General features: G+C 53.9%; 6 protein-coding genes across 6 annotated transcripts; 2 read left to right on the top strand and 4 right to left on the bottom strand.

Moving 5' to 3' along the window:
• Positions 1-545: 545 nt before the first annotated feature.
• CDV56_105930 (uncharacterized protein) lies at positions 546-2,388 on the bottom strand (the record flags this gene model as incomplete). The annotated part of the gene is made up of 2 exons (XM_026759549.1): positions 546-1,902; positions 1,952-2,388. The coding sequence occupies 2 exons, from the start codon at positions 2,386-2,388 to the stop codon at positions 546-548; spliced, it is 1,794 nt and encodes a 597-aa protein (XP_026615404.1).
• Positions 2,389-2,718: 330 nt separating this feature from the next.
• On the bottom strand, positions 2,719-4,666 carry CDV56_105762 (uncharacterized protein; the record flags this gene model as incomplete). The annotated part of the gene is made up of 5 exons (XM_026759381.1): positions 2,719-3,062; positions 3,116-3,825; positions 3,888-3,927; positions 3,985-4,254; positions 4,315-4,666. 5 exons carry the CDS (start codon positions 4,664-4,666, stop codon positions 2,719-2,721), a joined length of 1,716 nt encoding a protein of 571 aa, XP_026615403.1.
• Positions 4,667-4,973: 307 nt separating this feature from the next.
• CDV56_105591 (acyl-CoA carboxylase subunit beta) lies at positions 4,974-7,010 on the top strand (the record flags this gene model as incomplete). The annotated part of the gene is made up of 8 exons (XM_026759210.1): positions 4,974-5,157; positions 5,207-5,333; positions 5,396-5,463; positions 5,518-5,588; positions 5,652-5,962; positions 6,021-6,274; positions 6,339-6,432; positions 6,494-7,010. The coding sequence occupies 8 exons, from the start codon at positions 4,974-4,976 to the stop codon at positions 7,008-7,010; spliced, it is 1,626 nt and encodes a 541-aa protein (XP_026615402.1).
• A 409-nt stretch (positions 7,011-7,419) lies between these two features.
• On the top strand, positions 7,420-9,808 carry CDV56_105374 (uncharacterized protein; the record flags this gene model as incomplete). The annotated part of the gene is made up of 2 exons (XM_026758993.1): positions 7,420-7,619; positions 7,672-9,808. 2 exons carry the CDS (start codon positions 7,420-7,422, stop codon positions 9,806-9,808), a joined length of 2,337 nt encoding a protein of 778 aa, XP_026615401.1.
• A 115-nt stretch (positions 9,809-9,923) lies between these two features.
• Positions 9,924-11,464, bottom strand: CDV56_105237 (acyl-CoA dehydrogenase family protein; the record flags this gene model as incomplete). The annotated part of the gene is made up of 5 exons (XM_026758856.1): positions 9,924-10,408; positions 10,466-10,555; positions 10,611-10,838; positions 10,910-11,219; positions 11,288-11,464. 5 exons carry the CDS (start codon positions 11,462-11,464, stop codon positions 9,924-9,926), a joined length of 1,290 nt encoding a protein of 429 aa, XP_026615400.1.
• Positions 11,465-12,384: 920 nt separating this feature from the next.
• On the bottom strand, positions 12,385-15,583 carry CDV56_104912 (uncharacterized protein; the record flags this gene model as incomplete). Its single annotated transcript, XM_026758531.1, has 8 exons — positions 12,385-12,991; positions 13,065-13,323; positions 13,368-13,686; positions 13,742-14,676; positions 14,722-15,125; positions 15,185-15,261; positions 15,314-15,455; positions 15,513-15,583. 8 exons carry the CDS (start codon positions 15,581-15,583, stop codon positions 12,385-12,387), a joined length of 2,814 nt encoding a protein of 937 aa, XP_026615399.1.
• Between the last annotated feature and the right edge of the window lie 675 nt (positions 15,584-16,258).

The following is a 16,258-nucleotide window of genomic DNA, read 5'->3' as shown; positions in this document are numbered from 1 at the left end:
TGCAACTGCTGTTCAAGGTTGTGCCAAATTCCCAATCCATCGTCAGGCAGAAGATAGTACCAGACAGAACAGATCGGAATGGCCAGTGTCCTTGTGAAGGATTTGCCTCCTTTACACTGACCACCTTCAAGATGCTTAGTAAGTCTACTCAGAGTAGTGGAAGATCTGGTTTGTCGAGGGGCCGCTTCCTGATTGTCCCTTGTGAACGCTATAGGGCGTCTGAAGGCCTTTTCATCGTGTGCTGTAGAGGGGAGGTGGGCACCAAAGTTTTCGTATCCTTGAACACTCGCTTGTTGCCACTCGCCAGACGGAGAGGACAGAGCAGCTTTGGGAACAGATCTGTAAGAACAGCATTCTAAGCGTTAAAGTGCTGTCTGAACGGAATCATTCTTATAATCATTTACAATAAGGTACATGTACAACGCCTGCGGTCCAGACTCCGGACCAGGATCCAGAATGTTTCGACCACTAAGAACATACACATCACGACAGCTTGCATGCTATCTACACGGTCAAGGGATGATTGTCAATGCAGAGAATGCATCTTACAATTTTGCCTTGGTTGCCTTCTGAATGTATGCATCCCAATCCACCTTCCTTCCTGACTGGAACTCGCGCACCCCGTGAGCGCCATCCCCATCTGGCCGCATCATTTCATAGAAGAGAGACTTGATCCCCTCTGCTTGTTGCTCCTTGCCTGCGTGGGCCCAAGCCAATTTCACCAGCTCCTTCGACATGCGGGAAGCACCAGGCGAGACCTGTCGCAAGCGCACCAACAATGCGTCCAGCCGCTGGTGCAAGTCTTCCGCATTCTCTGCGATCTCTGCTACAAGTCCGAGGGAATGCAGCTGCTCAGCCTTCACCGGCCGAGCCGAAAGCATCGCCTCTCGGGCAAATGCAACCCCCCACTCACGGATCACATATTTGGAGATGGTCGCGGGACAAAGTCCCAGTTTGCCTTCGCTCAGGGTCACTGTAGCAGACCTTGCACAGAGTCGAATGTCACAAGCAAAGGCTAGTCCAACACCACCGCCAAAGGCTGGCCCGTTCAGACAGGCAATGGTCACTTTCGGACACCTATCAATCACATCAAACAGCTCGGTCAAGCGCTTGAATTGCGCCTCGCTGCTGGAGCCCCCTTGCGCCACAGGGGTGCTTCCCTTCCCAAGATCCATTCCTGTGCAGAAGAACCTCCCGCTACCGGTAATGATAATGCGTGACACAGCTGGATCAGAACTGGCGCTAGCCACGAGCGATGTGAGCTGTGCGATCATCGCAGCGGTCAATGCATTGCCATTCCGTGATCGGTTCAGCACGACTTTCAGGTTTACTCCGTTCCGATAAAGCTGGATACCATCCGCATCAATGGCCAAAGTCCATTGCAATGCGGGGAACTTTGTCGGACGTGCAGTCCTGGCGGCCTTGCCGGCCAGGGCGACACCTGCTCGGCTCGAGTTCGCCCCTAAAATTTGTTTGGAGATCCAGACTCCCGTTTCCACTAAACTGGAGAGGTCAATGCCGGTCTCAACTCCGGCATCCTGGAACATGTAGGCCACGTCTTCTGTGGCAACGTTCCCTTTCGCGCCGGGCGCAAAAGGACAGCCTCCGAGGCCAGCGACGCTGCTGTCGAAAACGCGGACTCCGCATGTATAGGCCTCCCATACGTTGGCCACCGCTTGGCCGTATGTATCATGAAAGTGTCCTGCTAAGCTGCTGACGGGGACGCCTGCGTCGGTTAAATATTGGACCAGGCTGCGGACACTCGCTGGTGAACCCACCCCGAGCGTGTCACCCAGGCTGACCTCGTAGCAACCCGCGTCGAGTAGGGCCCGTACGCAGCGCAGCACAGCAGCTGGAGGAGTTGGGCCATCGTATGGGTCGGCAAAGATGCAGGATACGTAGCTGGGGAGGTCAGTCTGATAATACGCTCATGCTTGTCGATATTGCTTACCCCCGAACCGCTAACCCAGCCTTGATGGCTTGAAATGCCACCTCCTTAGCTCTCTCGAGCCCTTGTTCCACCGTGCAGTTGATGTTCGCTCGACTGAAACCCTCCGCGGCACTGATGAAGACGGCAATATCCTTGACACCTGACGAACGGGCGATTTCCAGGCCCTTGAGGTTCGGTACTAACACCGGTAGACGCAATTTGGGATCCTTCGCCAAGTCTTGGACCGAGGAATGTTGAAGCAGATCGCGACAGTCCGCAAGCTGAGGAATTCTTCGTGGTGAGACGACGGAAGTCAGTTCGATGGTTTGCAGACCAGCCTTCTCCAGTCGATGAATTAATTCCAGCTTGGTCGCCGTGGATATTGGGGTGGAGATGTTTTGCAGACCATCGCGGGGTCCTACCTCGACAATTCTCACTGCTGGAGAAGAGCTTGGCATGGTGAATAGAATGTCATAAAGCCGTGGATGTGCGCAGTTTCAGTCTGTACTTCAGGCATAATCTTTATACTATGAGTATGGCCTATCAAGATGATCGGACCGCGGCGTGTCCCCCACGGACCGCGGACCGAGACCGAGCCTGTCGGGCGAGGAGAAGAGGTTATCAATATCGTCCCCTTTACAGGCTTTACTCCGTAGTATCTGGGGTAATGGGGCGAGGATCTTTCTTCCATTCAGACTCCGATGCGCAGCCACCGAGTGTATACGCTCAATAATCACTGGCATTGTACCACTAAATCAGACAATATCTCCCATTGTAGACAGCTTTGTTTATAATCTAGCCCGTACACTGTCCAGCTTGACCAACCGGTTTCCTAAATCGCGCAGTATGTGCTTCTGGTGTTTTCCACTGCCGGTTTTGGGGAAATCCTCGCCGACGCCCGCATCGCCGATCCAGAAGATATGCTGGGGCGCCTTATGACGACCCAGAGTCTGACTGACATACCGCCGGATTTCATCGTGGTCCAGCCTTGAGCCCTCCTCAATCGGCTTCAGGAAGCAACCGACGACTTCCCCATACCGTTCGTTCTGGATGCCCACCACACTGGCCTCGCTGATGGCGGGATGGGCCATCAGTCTCTCCTCGATTTCCCCGGGAAAGATGTTTTCCCCGCCTAATGAGCGTAGTTAGCGTTGAACCTGGCCCAAAAAGAGCGCCGTAAATCACCTCGAATGATAAGATCCTTGATACGACCAGTGATGGAGGCGTATCCGTCGTCATCAATCACAGCCTCATCGCCCGTGTGGATCCAGAGCACCCCGTTCTCATCCGGCCGCATGACCTCCTTCGTCTTCTCCTCATTCCGCCAGTAGCCCTTCTGTAATGCGAATCCACTGGTACAGAGCTCTCCCCGCTGCCCTCGCGGCAGGATCTGGCCGTTGCGATCGACCACCTTGGCAGCCGTATGGGGGATGACTCTGCCTACCGTCGACGTCCGCTTCTCATCGGAGTCATCCAACCCCGTGATAAAAGTGACGGGACTCGTTTCCGTCATCCCATATGCAATCAGCATTCTCTCGACTCCCATTTCTTCGCGGAGCCGGTTCATCAGGGCTTGCGACACGCTGGACCCCGACGCTAGGCCCGTTCGCAGGCGTCGTGGCTTCTTGCCGAGCTGGGCCAGCACCTCCAGCTCGGCGATATACATGGTCGGCACGCCTAAGATGACCGTCGCATCCTCCGTGAGAATTGCATGGACAGTCCTCTTGACGTCGAAAAAGTCCGACGCAAAGATGATGCTACTGCCATGGCAGAATGAAGCCAGAAACCCCAGGACAAGTCCAAAGCAGTGGAACAATGGAGGTGAGCAGCAGACCACGTCTTCTGGTCCCAGGCCCATCGCTTGGCCAACAAAACGGGCATTGTTGAGGATGTTACTGAGAGTTGTGATGCGTGCGGGTTAGAAGTGATCATACGGGTTGGATGGAGACAGACTTACGTATGGGTCAACATAGCGGCTTTCGGAGAGCCCGTTGTACCTGCAGATCTTACATGAGTCTGTTCAATTGCAAGAGGATGAGATTTGAATTACATACCTGAAGTGAACTGTAGGTTGAGGACATCCTCCGGGGAAATCTTTCGGGCAATCTCTGCCTGGACTCTGGAGCTAGGTTGCGAATTGCGCGTAAAAGTGTCGTAGGATTGCACTTCCACGCCAGCTTGGCCATAGAGTCCCTCCCCGATGAGCACTACTCGACGCAGCTCAGGGAGTCTCGGGTTAAGGGACTGCTTTCCACGAAGGGCGTCCACATGGCCAGCCAGGCTTCGTGTTCCGATTGTAGGGCTGATGAAAACAAGTTTGCATGCTGACGAATGATGAGTCGTTGGGTGCACTAGGGGGCAGAAAGGGGCCTTGCGAGACATACAGCTCTGACGAACAGCTCTTGTCAACTCCTCAGGGGTGTAGGTATTGTTCAACACCACCACAGGACAGCCGATGCGACCACCACCGAGGAAGACCTCCGTATATTGGTAGCAGTTACCTGCCAAAATGCCCACGCAGTCGCCCGGTTGCAAGCCCATGTTGAGCATTGCTTGGGCCAGAACCCGACTCCTTTGGGCCACTTGGCTGTATGTGAGGCGAACGGACTGCCAGGGCACAATGACTGCCTCGCGCGGGCCATAGCGAGCTTCCTGCTCGTCAATCAGCTCGCCCAGGGTCTTGTGCCAGAGCGCGGGCTCAGTAGGGCCGTGGACTATAGCTGGAGCGGGAGTCATGGTTTGGTAACTTTGGTTGCGTGGGCCTAGGATGAGAGTACTTGAAGCTTAGAAAGGAAACTCGAATTTGATTTTGACTTCCTTCCATTGGGACAAATCTAATATGCACCATCGCAGTGACCACCCCCATGCGGACCTGGGATTATCCCCGGGCGTCGGTCCGATGGGCTGGGGAATGCCCCGATTCCAGCGGCAGTACTAAGTCTGAAGCCCACGACACTATCTCAAATATTTGATTTTTTCTCCTATCTTCTGGTGCCCACTTAGAGTCAGGCCCTTCACTAAACCTCTTCGCTTTGTGTCTACTATGGCCACCGAGTCCTCGTTTCCACCCCTCACGTCGAAACTCGACCTCTCCGGCCAACAATATCGGTCCAACCGGGAAACATGGAACAGTGTCCTTGAGAGATTCGAAGACGCTTTAGGCCAGGTTTCTGTGGAAGGAAACGATGTCTCCCTCGCGCGCCATCAGACAAGGGGTCAACTGCTACGTATGTTCAACTGCTCTGTTCGAGTAACACAAACCTGACCTCGTCCAAGCCCGCGATCGCATTGTCCTTTTGTTAGACCAGGACTCGCCTTTTCTAGAGATTGGCGTCTTTGCAGGCTATAGAAATCCAGATTCCACCCCTTGTGCCAACTTGATTGCTGGGATTGGGAATGTCAGGTGCGCTATGCGATTTCCTTCGTTTTCTCTCGGACTGTGCTCATCGTGCTCCCAATGTTTAGTGGACGCCCTTGTATGCTCATGTCGCACATCCCGACCCAGAGCGGCGGTGCTTGGAACGAGATGACAGGTTTGTCGATATCCATCCATACCAAACGAAGACATTACGCTCAGTCACCCGTAGTCCTCAAAACGAATCGAATAATGGAGATCGCGTTCGAGAATGATTTGCCACTGATCTCCCTCGTGCAATCGGTACAGCCAGCTTTCCCCCGGTCTTCTGTATTGGCTAGAAAATGCTAATGATTACCCCCCAAGGCCGGCGTCTTCCTCCCCCAGCAATTTCGCGTCTTCCACAAGGGAGGCCAACTATTCCGAGATCTCGCGGTCCGCACGCAGCACGGGAAACCGTCCTGCGCCATCGTCTTTGGCTCGTCGACGGCGGGAGGTGCATATCATCCCGCTCTGTCGGACTACACCATCTTCGTCGAGAGCCAAGGGCAGGCCTTCCTGGCGGGGCCCCCTCTGGTGAAAATGGCCACTGGGGAGGTGATTGGGGCAGAAGAGCTGGGAGGAGCCAAGGTACATGCTATGACGACTGGTCTGGCTGACCAAATTGCTACTGATGAGTATGTGAGACATACCCTACAAGCGAGACCGCAGTGAGGCTAATAGCAATCAATGCAGACTCGATGCGATCCGCAAAGCACGAGAGTGGGTGGCCTCACTCCGCGTGCCCTCTCCCAGAACCCCGGTTGACGCCATCGAGCCATTGGCCCCAAGGTATCCCGTTGAAGACCTTTTGAGCCTGGTCAACCCGGATATTCGAAAGCCATTCGATATGCGCGAGGTCCTGCTACGCCTCGTCGATGACTCGCGATTGTCAGAGTTCAAGCCTGAGTATGGTCGCAACATGATCACTGGATGGGCACACTTCCACGGTAAGCATAATTTCAAGTCCCCAACCACACAATCTTGCTGGACGCTGATACATGTTCACGCCAGGCCTTCCGGTGGGAATCGTGGCAAACCAGATGTCCGTCATTAATCCGACCGAAGCGGCCAAAGGAGCGCAATTCATTCGCATGTGCAACCAGCAGTAAGCCCTACTACCTTTCCACCCATTCTGGTCCGCATACTAAACGAGTCTATTCCAATAGAAACATCCCCATCATCTTCCTTCACAACGTCACCGGGTTCATGGTTGGCGCCAAAGCGGAACACGCAGGGATCATCCGGGTAGGCGCCCAACTCGTCTCGGCCGTCAGCTGCTCGACCGTGCCCCATATCTCCATTATCATGGGTGCATCGTACGGAGCAGGCAACTACGCCATGTGCGGCCGCGCCTATCGCCCCCGGTTCTTGTTCACCTGGCCCAGCGGCCGGTGCAGTGTGATGGGGCCCGACCAGCTTTCGGGGGTGATGGAATCGGTGCAGACGGCCAGCGCCAAGGCTAAGGGACAGGTCTTGTCGCCGGAGAAGCTGAAGAAGCAGGTGGAGAAGTTTCGGGATGTGGTGCAGACGGATGCGGAATGCTATTCTACGAGCTCGATGTTGATCGATGACGGGATTATTGACCCGCGGGATACCAGGGATGTGGTCGGGATGTGTCTGGAGGTGGTGACGATGAAGGGGGTGAAGGGGACTTCGACTCATCGGTTACTTGCGCGTATTTAGGTTGATCTGATAATTTAGGGCAAGATTTTCTGTTCGTGTGATGTTACAAGTGTAGACTGCCAATGTGAGATACATATTCATATTGTGGTCGATCCGGAGTCCACAATGGTCATGTTGGTCTTTTACAACACGTCAAGCCACGTCTCAATAATGAAGACCCCAATAGAAAGGCCTGGAAAGCCAACAGCTACCTCCTCAACAGATCAGCCGGTCCGATTGATCAGCGCCGGCGGAACCGGACTGCGGACCGATCTAACCCTATGTCCCTCTCTATGCATCGGATAGCGTTACGAAGCGGAATGTGGGATGTATTTCTTGTGGAAACAGTAGCTCTCCGCGCCTTCGCTGGAGTTTCCCTGCTCATGCAACGCAACGATCCAACATCGACTACCAACGGTCACTCAACAAGATGACTGTGTCTCACGAAGTGGTCGAGTATCACGCTTCCCCCGCGCGACTCCCTCTGTACGTGGCCGTGCCTCCCCTTGGGCCCGATGGACGTCCGATCATCCAACGAGTCCTGATCGCCAATCGGGGTGAGATCGCAGTTCGCATTATCCAAACGTGTCGGAAGTTGAACATAGCGACCGTCGCAGTCTATGTGACCGAGTGAGTCTACCCTCTACGACGACGGTCTATACCCAACTGACCAACCCAACAGAGATGCCACATCGCGCCACGTCCACGAGGCCGATGAAGCCATTTGTCTGGGCCACTTGGGTAGCAATGCGCGAAATCCATTCCTCGACATCGACCTCCTCATCCAAACCGCTCTCCAGACTCAGGCACAGGCCATTCATCCGGGATATGGCTATCTGAGTGAGAACGCCGACTTTGCGACCCGCGTGCGTCAGGCGGGTCTGATTTTCATCGGACCCAGCGCCAGTGCCATGTCCTCGTTGGGCGACAAAAGGTCTGCCAAGGCGTACCTGCAAAAGCATGCGCCCGAAGTCCCCCTCATTCCCGGGTTCACGGGGTCCAGCCAGGTGGCAGATGAGCTGGCTGCTGCGGCCGCCGAGATCGGGTTCCCGGTGATCTTGAAGGCGTCTGCGGGCGGAGGCGGGAAAGGAATGCGGATCGTGCGGGAGGTAGGGCAGCTGAAGAATGAACTGGAGCGCGCGCAGTCGGAGGCACGACGTGCGTTCGGATCCAGTGACTGTATCCTGGAGAAGTACATCGAGTCTGCGAAGCACGTCGAGATCCAGATTGTTGGCGATAGTCATGGCGAGGTGGTGTCATTCCTAGATCGGGATTGCTCCGTGCAGCGACGGCATCAGAAGGTCATTGAGGAGACGCCTTGTCCGTTTCTCACCGAGCAGATGCGTCGGGATATGAGTGCCACGGCGGTGCGCATTGCGAAGCTGATCGGCTATGAGAATGCAGGTACGGTAGAGTTTGTGGTGGACGTGCAGACCCGGAAGTTCTATTTCCTGGAGGTCAATGCCCGGCTGCAGGTCGAGCATCCCATTACCGAAGAGCTGACTGGGTTCGACCTGGTTTCGCTGCAGTTGCTCGTGGCAGCTGGTGGGAGTCTGAAGAGCATACCTGCGTTCACCCCGCAAGGACATGCGATCGAGTGCCGCCTCTGCGCTGAAGATCCAAATAACCACTTCTTCCCAGAGCATGGGAAAATCCATCTCTGGCGTCCTGCAGACGGAACCCTAGGACCAGGTCGGGATGTCCGCTACGAGACAGCCATTCAGACCGGATCCGACGTGTCCATCTACTTCGACTCCATGATTGCGAAACTTGTCGTCTGGGCTCCCACTCGAGCCCTGGCGATCGAGAAGATGAGCCAGGTCATGGCACACACGGCCTGCGTCGGCGTCAAAACCAACCAACTCTTCCTGCAACGCTGCCTGCTGAGCCCGGAATTTCGAAAGCCAACATATACCACCTCGTTCATCCCGTCCAATCTTGAGCAGTTGCTACAATTCCCCAAAGTGCCCTTTCAAGATTGCCTGCCTATCATCCCGGCCTTGGCCATCCGCAACCTGTCCGAAGCCACGGCCACCCGCCGACGGCCCTTTCAGCGAATCCGAAAGCAATTCCGCAATCAGCATTGCGATCCGGTAAACATCCATAGCGACGTGGTCATCACAATCACTGGTCCCGGAACTGGGACATTGACAATGTGTATCTGGGACCCCCCAGCAGCCGGACAGTCAGCACACATCCAGCGCGTGCGACTCATGCCCGTCCCGGCAGACCCGCAGACGCCGCAGGAGAAAGCCAGGAGTAGCACCGCCACGTCTCGATACAACGCCATCAGCAGTCTTCTTCGCAGCGGAGCCACGAAAACGCTAACGCCACGAAGTCTTCAGATCGAGTCGTGTCGGCCAACAGCCACAACCACGGACTCAACACTCCCTCCGACTACATTCACCATGGAGGTATCCATCGACGGACGCAGAATGCTCAGCCATGTTGCCATTCCCTCGGCCGGTGCAGTCCCAGGACTCGTAGACCGCTCTCAGCGAATATACTGTCATTTCCCTGCGTTGGGGACATACGTGGAGTTTCAGCGGCACAGCCTGCTGTCCTTTGCAGAGAGTCTTCGGAAGGATGCCACGGCGGAAGAGGCGGAGAAACGCACAGTGACTGCGCCGATGCCCTGTAAAATTCTCTCCATTGAGAAGAAGAGTGGGGATCTGGTCAAGGCTGGGCAGGCGGTCATGGTCGTCGAGAGTATGAAGATGGAGTTGAGTATTGCGGTCTCGGCGGATGGGAGGTTTGAGACGGAATGGAAGAAGGGCGACGCGGTGGAGGAGGGGAAGGTTCTTTGTACGGTGGTATAGTATAGTTTTGCTTGACTTGAGTTAAAGGATGTGTTGCCGAGTGGCTGTTTATGTTGTAGGTTCAAGAATACTTGGGATATGTCTTCCATATCGCGCTTCAAAGGTCAACAGCTGGTTACAACTTGCTCTGTGCCTTCCTGGCCATGGCCTTCATCTCCTGATTAACAGCGAAGTCCGACAGAATCTCTTCACTTCCCCCTCCCACGACCATGACTCGGACATCCCGACTGATCTGTTCAATCCGCGCCCCGCGGCCGTTCTTCGAGTATCCCAGCCCTCCCAGAACCTGCTGAGCCTCGCGATTCACCATCTCGAGCGTCCTGCCAGCCAACACCTTCAAGTTGGCAAACAATCCTCCCATCGCGAGATCCCTACGATCCTTCCGCGCCATTTCCGACATGTAAACCAGCTGTTCCATCCAAGCGTACGCCGAGTCGAGGCTGCGACCCATGGCACTAAACTTGGACCGGATGACCTGATTCTCAATCAGCTTCTTACCAAAGGTCTCGCGGCTGATTGCGTGTTTGTATGCGTCTTCAGCACAGACACGAGCCATGCGCAGCGAGGTACAAGCCAGCCACAGACGTTCGTGATTGAAGTCTGCGTTCCTCTTTAGTTCCCTCTAGCACATCTATAAACCAGGAGACATGGACATACTGTTCATGATGATGGGGAAGCCCTTGTTTTCCTGCCCTAGCAAGTTGGCCACCGGGACCTCGACCTGATCGAACTCGATGTACGTTGAGCCTGCCAGGAGTCAGCATATTGATCCCAAAATCGGCAGAGAACTGTATGTACTTACCACTCGCCTCAACACCAGAATTTTGGATCTTGCGACAAGTCACGCCCGGCGCCTTCATGGGAATAACCAGGGCCGAAATACCCTGAATCCCCTCTCCTCCCGTCCGAACAGCGGCAGTGCAGTAATCCGCAAAGATCCCATTGGTAATCCACTTCTTCGCCCCATTCACGATATAAACATCTCCTTTCCGCTCAGCCGTCGTCGTAATTCCCGCGACATCAGACCCAGCTACAAATCAGAGCCATTGTCAGAAGTAGAACCATCATAACATCACGACCGCGCCTCACAGACAAACTCACCATCCGGTTCCGTCACCCCCAAACAAAACCTCGCCTTCCCGGTCAACATATCGGGCAAAAACCGTCTCCTCTGCTCCTCATTCCCGAAGTTAATTACCGGCGGTCCCCCGATCGAGTTTCCACAGCCCAACGCCCAAACGATCCCCAGATATCCACAACGCGCTAGCTCGTCAATGACGATCAGATCATGGAACCCGTCCCATTCGCGGGGATCAATATCCCCCGGGAGCCGCTGGCCATGGAGATAGTCTTTTGCAAGAGGAAAGGCCGCGACGGCGGTGTATCCGAGCTCGGCGTGGCGGGTTTTGACCTTCGTGCGACATACAGGTCAGTGTTCGGTCAGGAAAGGTCGGGTCGGTGTTCAGGAAATGTACTCACCTCGATAGGCACCGAGCCTTGTTGCTCCCACTCCTCGCAGAAGGGGCTAATGTGGGTGTCGACGTATTCACGGACTTCACGTTGTAGGCGTCGGTGGGACGGGGTGTAGTAGGGGCTGTAGGTCCGGTTGAGCCAGAGGGGGTCGGCGAACGGGGTATTGGATGTAGTGGAGGACATGTTGTTAAGCTGGGATGGGTCTTACGAGCTGCGTGAGGGCATGGATCATGTACGTGTTCTAATTACTGGGCTTTGGAGTTATATGCAATGTAGCTACAGCAGGATGTTCGGGTCCGGGCCGCCCGCAGAAGGGGCGCTTGCCGGACCTGGGGAAGGAGTATCGTTGGACTAGTAGCTTAGAGATGGTAGAGTAAACCTGGGTAGGCTGGGGATAAGATCCATGTCTGTATCCTGCAACTGTCTTATACTTCGGTCCGATACGCCAAGGCTCAGTGGCATCGGTCCGATACGCCTCGGGTTGGTTTCCGCCTGGACCCCGCGTCCCCGCCATACCCCGCAAACAGGCCCGAGTCTCAACGCATATGAGTATAGCTGATAGCATTGATTGAACAGATCCCTTGCAATAGATTCTACATTGACTGGATATCAATGGTGAGAGTAATCTGGATCATCTTCCTTTTGCGCACAGGCGCCCGGAAATTAAAAAAATAACCCATCTTGTATTATATCAATAACTTACACTTGTCCCCGGAGGGACAGCGGCAACCGCTTTCTATACGCCAACATCACAAGCCTAAGAAAAAGTTCCGTCCTGCTCTCATAATTAGGATTAATCAATCTCATCAGGGCAAATTGATTGGTAAAGGACATTCGCACCTTTCTTTGAGCATCATCATCAACCCCTGTACCAGAAACCCCTTGACTATCTGCGGTGCTAGGCCTTTGTACAGCCTCTGTAGGCCCTCGTGTCGAATAATAAAAAGAAGTACTTCCGTAAATCCCCGAAAAGGTCGACCATCTCGACAAGCAGGTGGCCTTGACTGCAGCATGGTCTTGGCCACGATCAGCGGGTGAGTGACAACCGTGGCCGCGACTTTTGATAGAGCCCCGAGTACTGTCCGTTTTTAGTTAATCTTTCTTCAAAGAGACGGTTTATACGCACGAAAAGCATCTGCAGATCCCAGTGGTTTCCTGAAGCGGAGCAAGCCCCCTCGCAGCCACTGGTAAAGACCATACGTGATCATAGGGTTGACCACGAGGATGAGGTTGACTTTCAACCCTCGCCACAGTCCCGTCCATCCATCCTCACTGCTCACTATATCCTTCAGAACCCCAAAGATGGATTTCGCTTCATCTGCTGCCCGACATGTCTGCTGCCTGGTAACGATGACTGCAATGGGGTTGGTGCAGATCTGGGCCATGGCCCCTCCCACCGCGCCTAGTAAGAGCTCTTTGACGATACCGTTCGAGTCTGGGATATTGTGACGTTTGAGGAAGTGTCGATGCACGGTCCGTGCTTTGGTCGACCAGTAGAAGTAGACGAAGTTCATGGAGGCGGTGCTGAGAATGGAACTGCTCAGCCCACGATACAGTCCTGAGATGCCTTCTTCCTGCACCACATGGGAAACTGTGTCGATCACGTTATCATAGCTCATAGGCATAGGTGGTGGGCTGCGTGATTCGTCCTCTTTGGTTTCGGTACACTTAGGTCGACTGTGGACTTGCACTTGGAGTTTCGTCTTGATACTGTCGTATGTTTAGAGATATTCTTGGACGGTGCAAATCGGAGGATCCCAGCGAAGAGGGAGGAAGGACTTACGTGTCAAGAGGGTATACAATGATGTTTGCCAGAATTGCTGCCGTAGTACCCGAGGCAACCGCCTCCCACGGCGAGGATTGATTATTGCTAGTCATGTTGATATGATCAAGAAACAGATGACGATGTGTGGGACGTGATTGGGGTATTCGCATCTTTATCTCCAGAGAGGGTGCGAACTGCGAACACATGAAGCGGCTCGGGAAAGAGAAACGGTCCGCGTTCCGATCGCGGCACGCAACACTCCCATGACACAACTCATCTGAACATTGTGTCAAATGAGTCCAGTCCTTGGCGTGCTACAACTAAGTAAATATTCGACTTCGTCGAGACGTAAAGCAGGCGACAGGCCACAAAAAATATCCTCATGGCTCGTGTGCACCCTGGGGGATGCGGCGGCGAGAATGTCCGACCCTCGAGCCCATGATGTCGGCGAGGGCATGCTGGGCACATTCGAGCCAGGTGCACTGGATGCCTTGCGTGGATTACTTCCCATGATTGAATAGTCGAGCATGGACCAGAATGTCTCCTCGGACATAGGATCCAGATCCCTCGGCACACCAGTCGCATCGAGAACGCTGCCTAGGCTATGTCGCTGTGCGTGGAAGTCGCGCAGCCGGACCGACTACTCCAGAAAATTGGTTAGTTAGAAGCACCGCCGTCTGTCAGGATTTACATACCATGTTGGCTGCGTGGGTCCAGAATTCGGCTAATCGATCTAAGATATCGATACCATGTTGAAAGCACTCCAGCATCTCGGAAGGACGACACAAGACGCTTTGAGATTCCTCGTGCGACGCGATCGAGAGAATCCCACCCGCAATAGCAACACAATATGCGTAGAAAGAGGATTCAACGAGTCCCCCTGCGTCAGACACATCCCGCAGAAGATTCACCAGCTGCGTGGCATGGTCGAGCCCGTTTTGGAGTGCGCGGGTCACGAAGCTATGAGGAACTTTGGAGCCAAAGGGCTTGAGACAAAGGCTGAGAACAAAGGGATGATTCAACAAGCAGTGACAGAGGTGGAAGAGCGTATGCGCATATACTCGGTGGCCAAGCTCCTGATGGTCAATGGTCCCAACACTGCCTGTTAACATATCGACCACTGACGTGTTGCCCATCTTTGCGTAGGACTCAAACAGTAGTAACGATGAATTGATGGCAGAATATTCCGACTTGGTGCCCCAAGGAGGAATCTCATCGGTATGTCGGTTGGCATACACATACCTGGTGCAGCGCCCGAAGATTGATGCGAGCAGGATGACCAGAGCAAATGGACTCGGGGTATCGGAAATTTTGGTGTTCCAGTTGAGAAGCTGAAGCAGCGTGTAGGTCTTCTTTGTCTCCCCCTGCCGGACGGTGCTTTCATCGCACGGGAGCTGTACGTGACAATCTTGGTCGAGAATGACGAGCGGACGGGATCGTCCACATGAAATGAGTTTGTCGAGCAGGTATACTGACCAGAATGCTCGTCGACGTTCCTCCTGTTCCGCAACAGGTAACCAGCCATCGGGCTCTCTCATCAGGCCGAGTCCTTGGGAGATGCGGGCTGCCAGGCCAATTTTGAGCCAGCCTGAATTGACCCGTCCAGCTAGGGGTTTAAGCAAGAGGTTAGCTGCAGCTCGTTCAGCGTAAAGCCTAGTTTTACACAACACCCTACCGGTATAGTCGATCACTGCCAGCATATTCACAGTTTGCACCACATGAACACCCATATTATCCTCCACGGTCAAGTGATCGGTAAGTACCGATAGCCATGCTTCCCGGGCATAGACTTCTGATGCCTCGACCGATCTTCCTGCATAGAATTCATGTGTGGAGAAGCGGACAGCGGATGCCAGCACGGCCAGGATCAGGCATCGGGGCAAGGTGTCATTCTGTAGCCCTTGTCGAAAGGTCGTCTCCTGGAAGTTGCTATACGGCTGGTTGTGAACGTGAGTGAAATATGTGTCTATGACGGAGCTTAGAACGGATTGGGAAGGGTTTAAGAGCGAATGAATTCCAGGGTTAGCACGCTGCGATAAGGAAATTTGCTGCTCGGGAGGTCCAAGGTCTACTAAGGGACTTGGATATACTATTAGCATACTTAGACATGGAGTCGGCCAATCTTGGGGTCGGCCTACCTGGGTTGTTGTACAGTCTGGCCACTCAGCTCTGCCAAGCGCGACTCGATCAACGAGATGCGTTGCAACAGTTGGGTCTGGGAGATGGTCAGGTACAAAGCAACAAATGGAACCAAGCTACAACCGTACATTCTCAGCGTTCGATGTCACTGGAGCATTCGGCGGGTTGTCGCCGACGGTGACGGAGTAAGGCTCGTAGACGCAGGTGTGCTTATTGCGGCGACAGTGAAAGCAGACCGGACGCTCCCCGGAGCACTTTGTTTTCCTTCGCCTACACCATGGCTCAACCGCTCAGCTTTATTCGAGCCCACGGAGTTGGATTACGTACCGGCAGTTGGCGCAAGCTTGGCGAATCCGTTTGAGATTACCCTTTTGCAGAGAGTCCATCAGAGGATTCATTCCAAGTCCCAAGATTCGGGATAAAAAGTAGACGTAACAAAGATAGACAGATAAGGGGATGACCGGATATCTCGCTGATGGACAATGACAAGTTGTGGCTGAAGAGCTGGCCAGGAGATGGAGATGGAGATGGAGAATTGCGGTGGGAAAGGCAAGGCAGAAATGCAGAAAGAGGGGGATTATGTGGGGCCCCGCTTCTTTTGCGGGGAAACTGCAAGACCTACAAGGCTACAATATCAATAGCTCATTGTATAGCTGTGCCATGCTATGTCTGGACACCAGCTGATTGTTGTCGCATAGTTAAATATGGATATGTCTTTGCCTTGGTTTCAGCAGACTAGGGACATGGCAGTGATGCCGGAGATGCCAAAGACCTCAATGTCTCGAACATCGCCTTGAACATAGTCTCGGTTGAGGATACCTAGTGATTATCACATAAATCCCCTGGGCGTCGTGCTGTCTAGTCAAATTTATGCTGTGTTCTAGTCTATTATGAAGTCAATCCTTTGTTCGCGGTCTTCCTGATGCATCCTTCAGCACATTTGAGAGACAATGCATTGTTGGATGACAAGCAACAAAGACAATGAATGGAGCTGCTCTTCTGCTACTGTTTCTTCTTTGCCTAGGATTTTCTGATACTCTGATGGCTGATGTCTAGGAAGCAAGACCTCTGTG

This window comes from Aspergillus thermomutatus (assembly GCF_002237265.1).
Source record: "Aspergillus thermomutatus strain HMR AF 39 chromosome Unknown NODE_67, whole genome shotgun sequence".
Classification (NCBI taxonomy): Eukaryota; Fungi; Ascomycota; class Eurotiomycetes; order Eurotiales; family Aspergillaceae; genus Aspergillus; species Aspergillus thermomutatus.
This window is presented reverse-complemented; position numbering and strand designations above follow the sequence as displayed.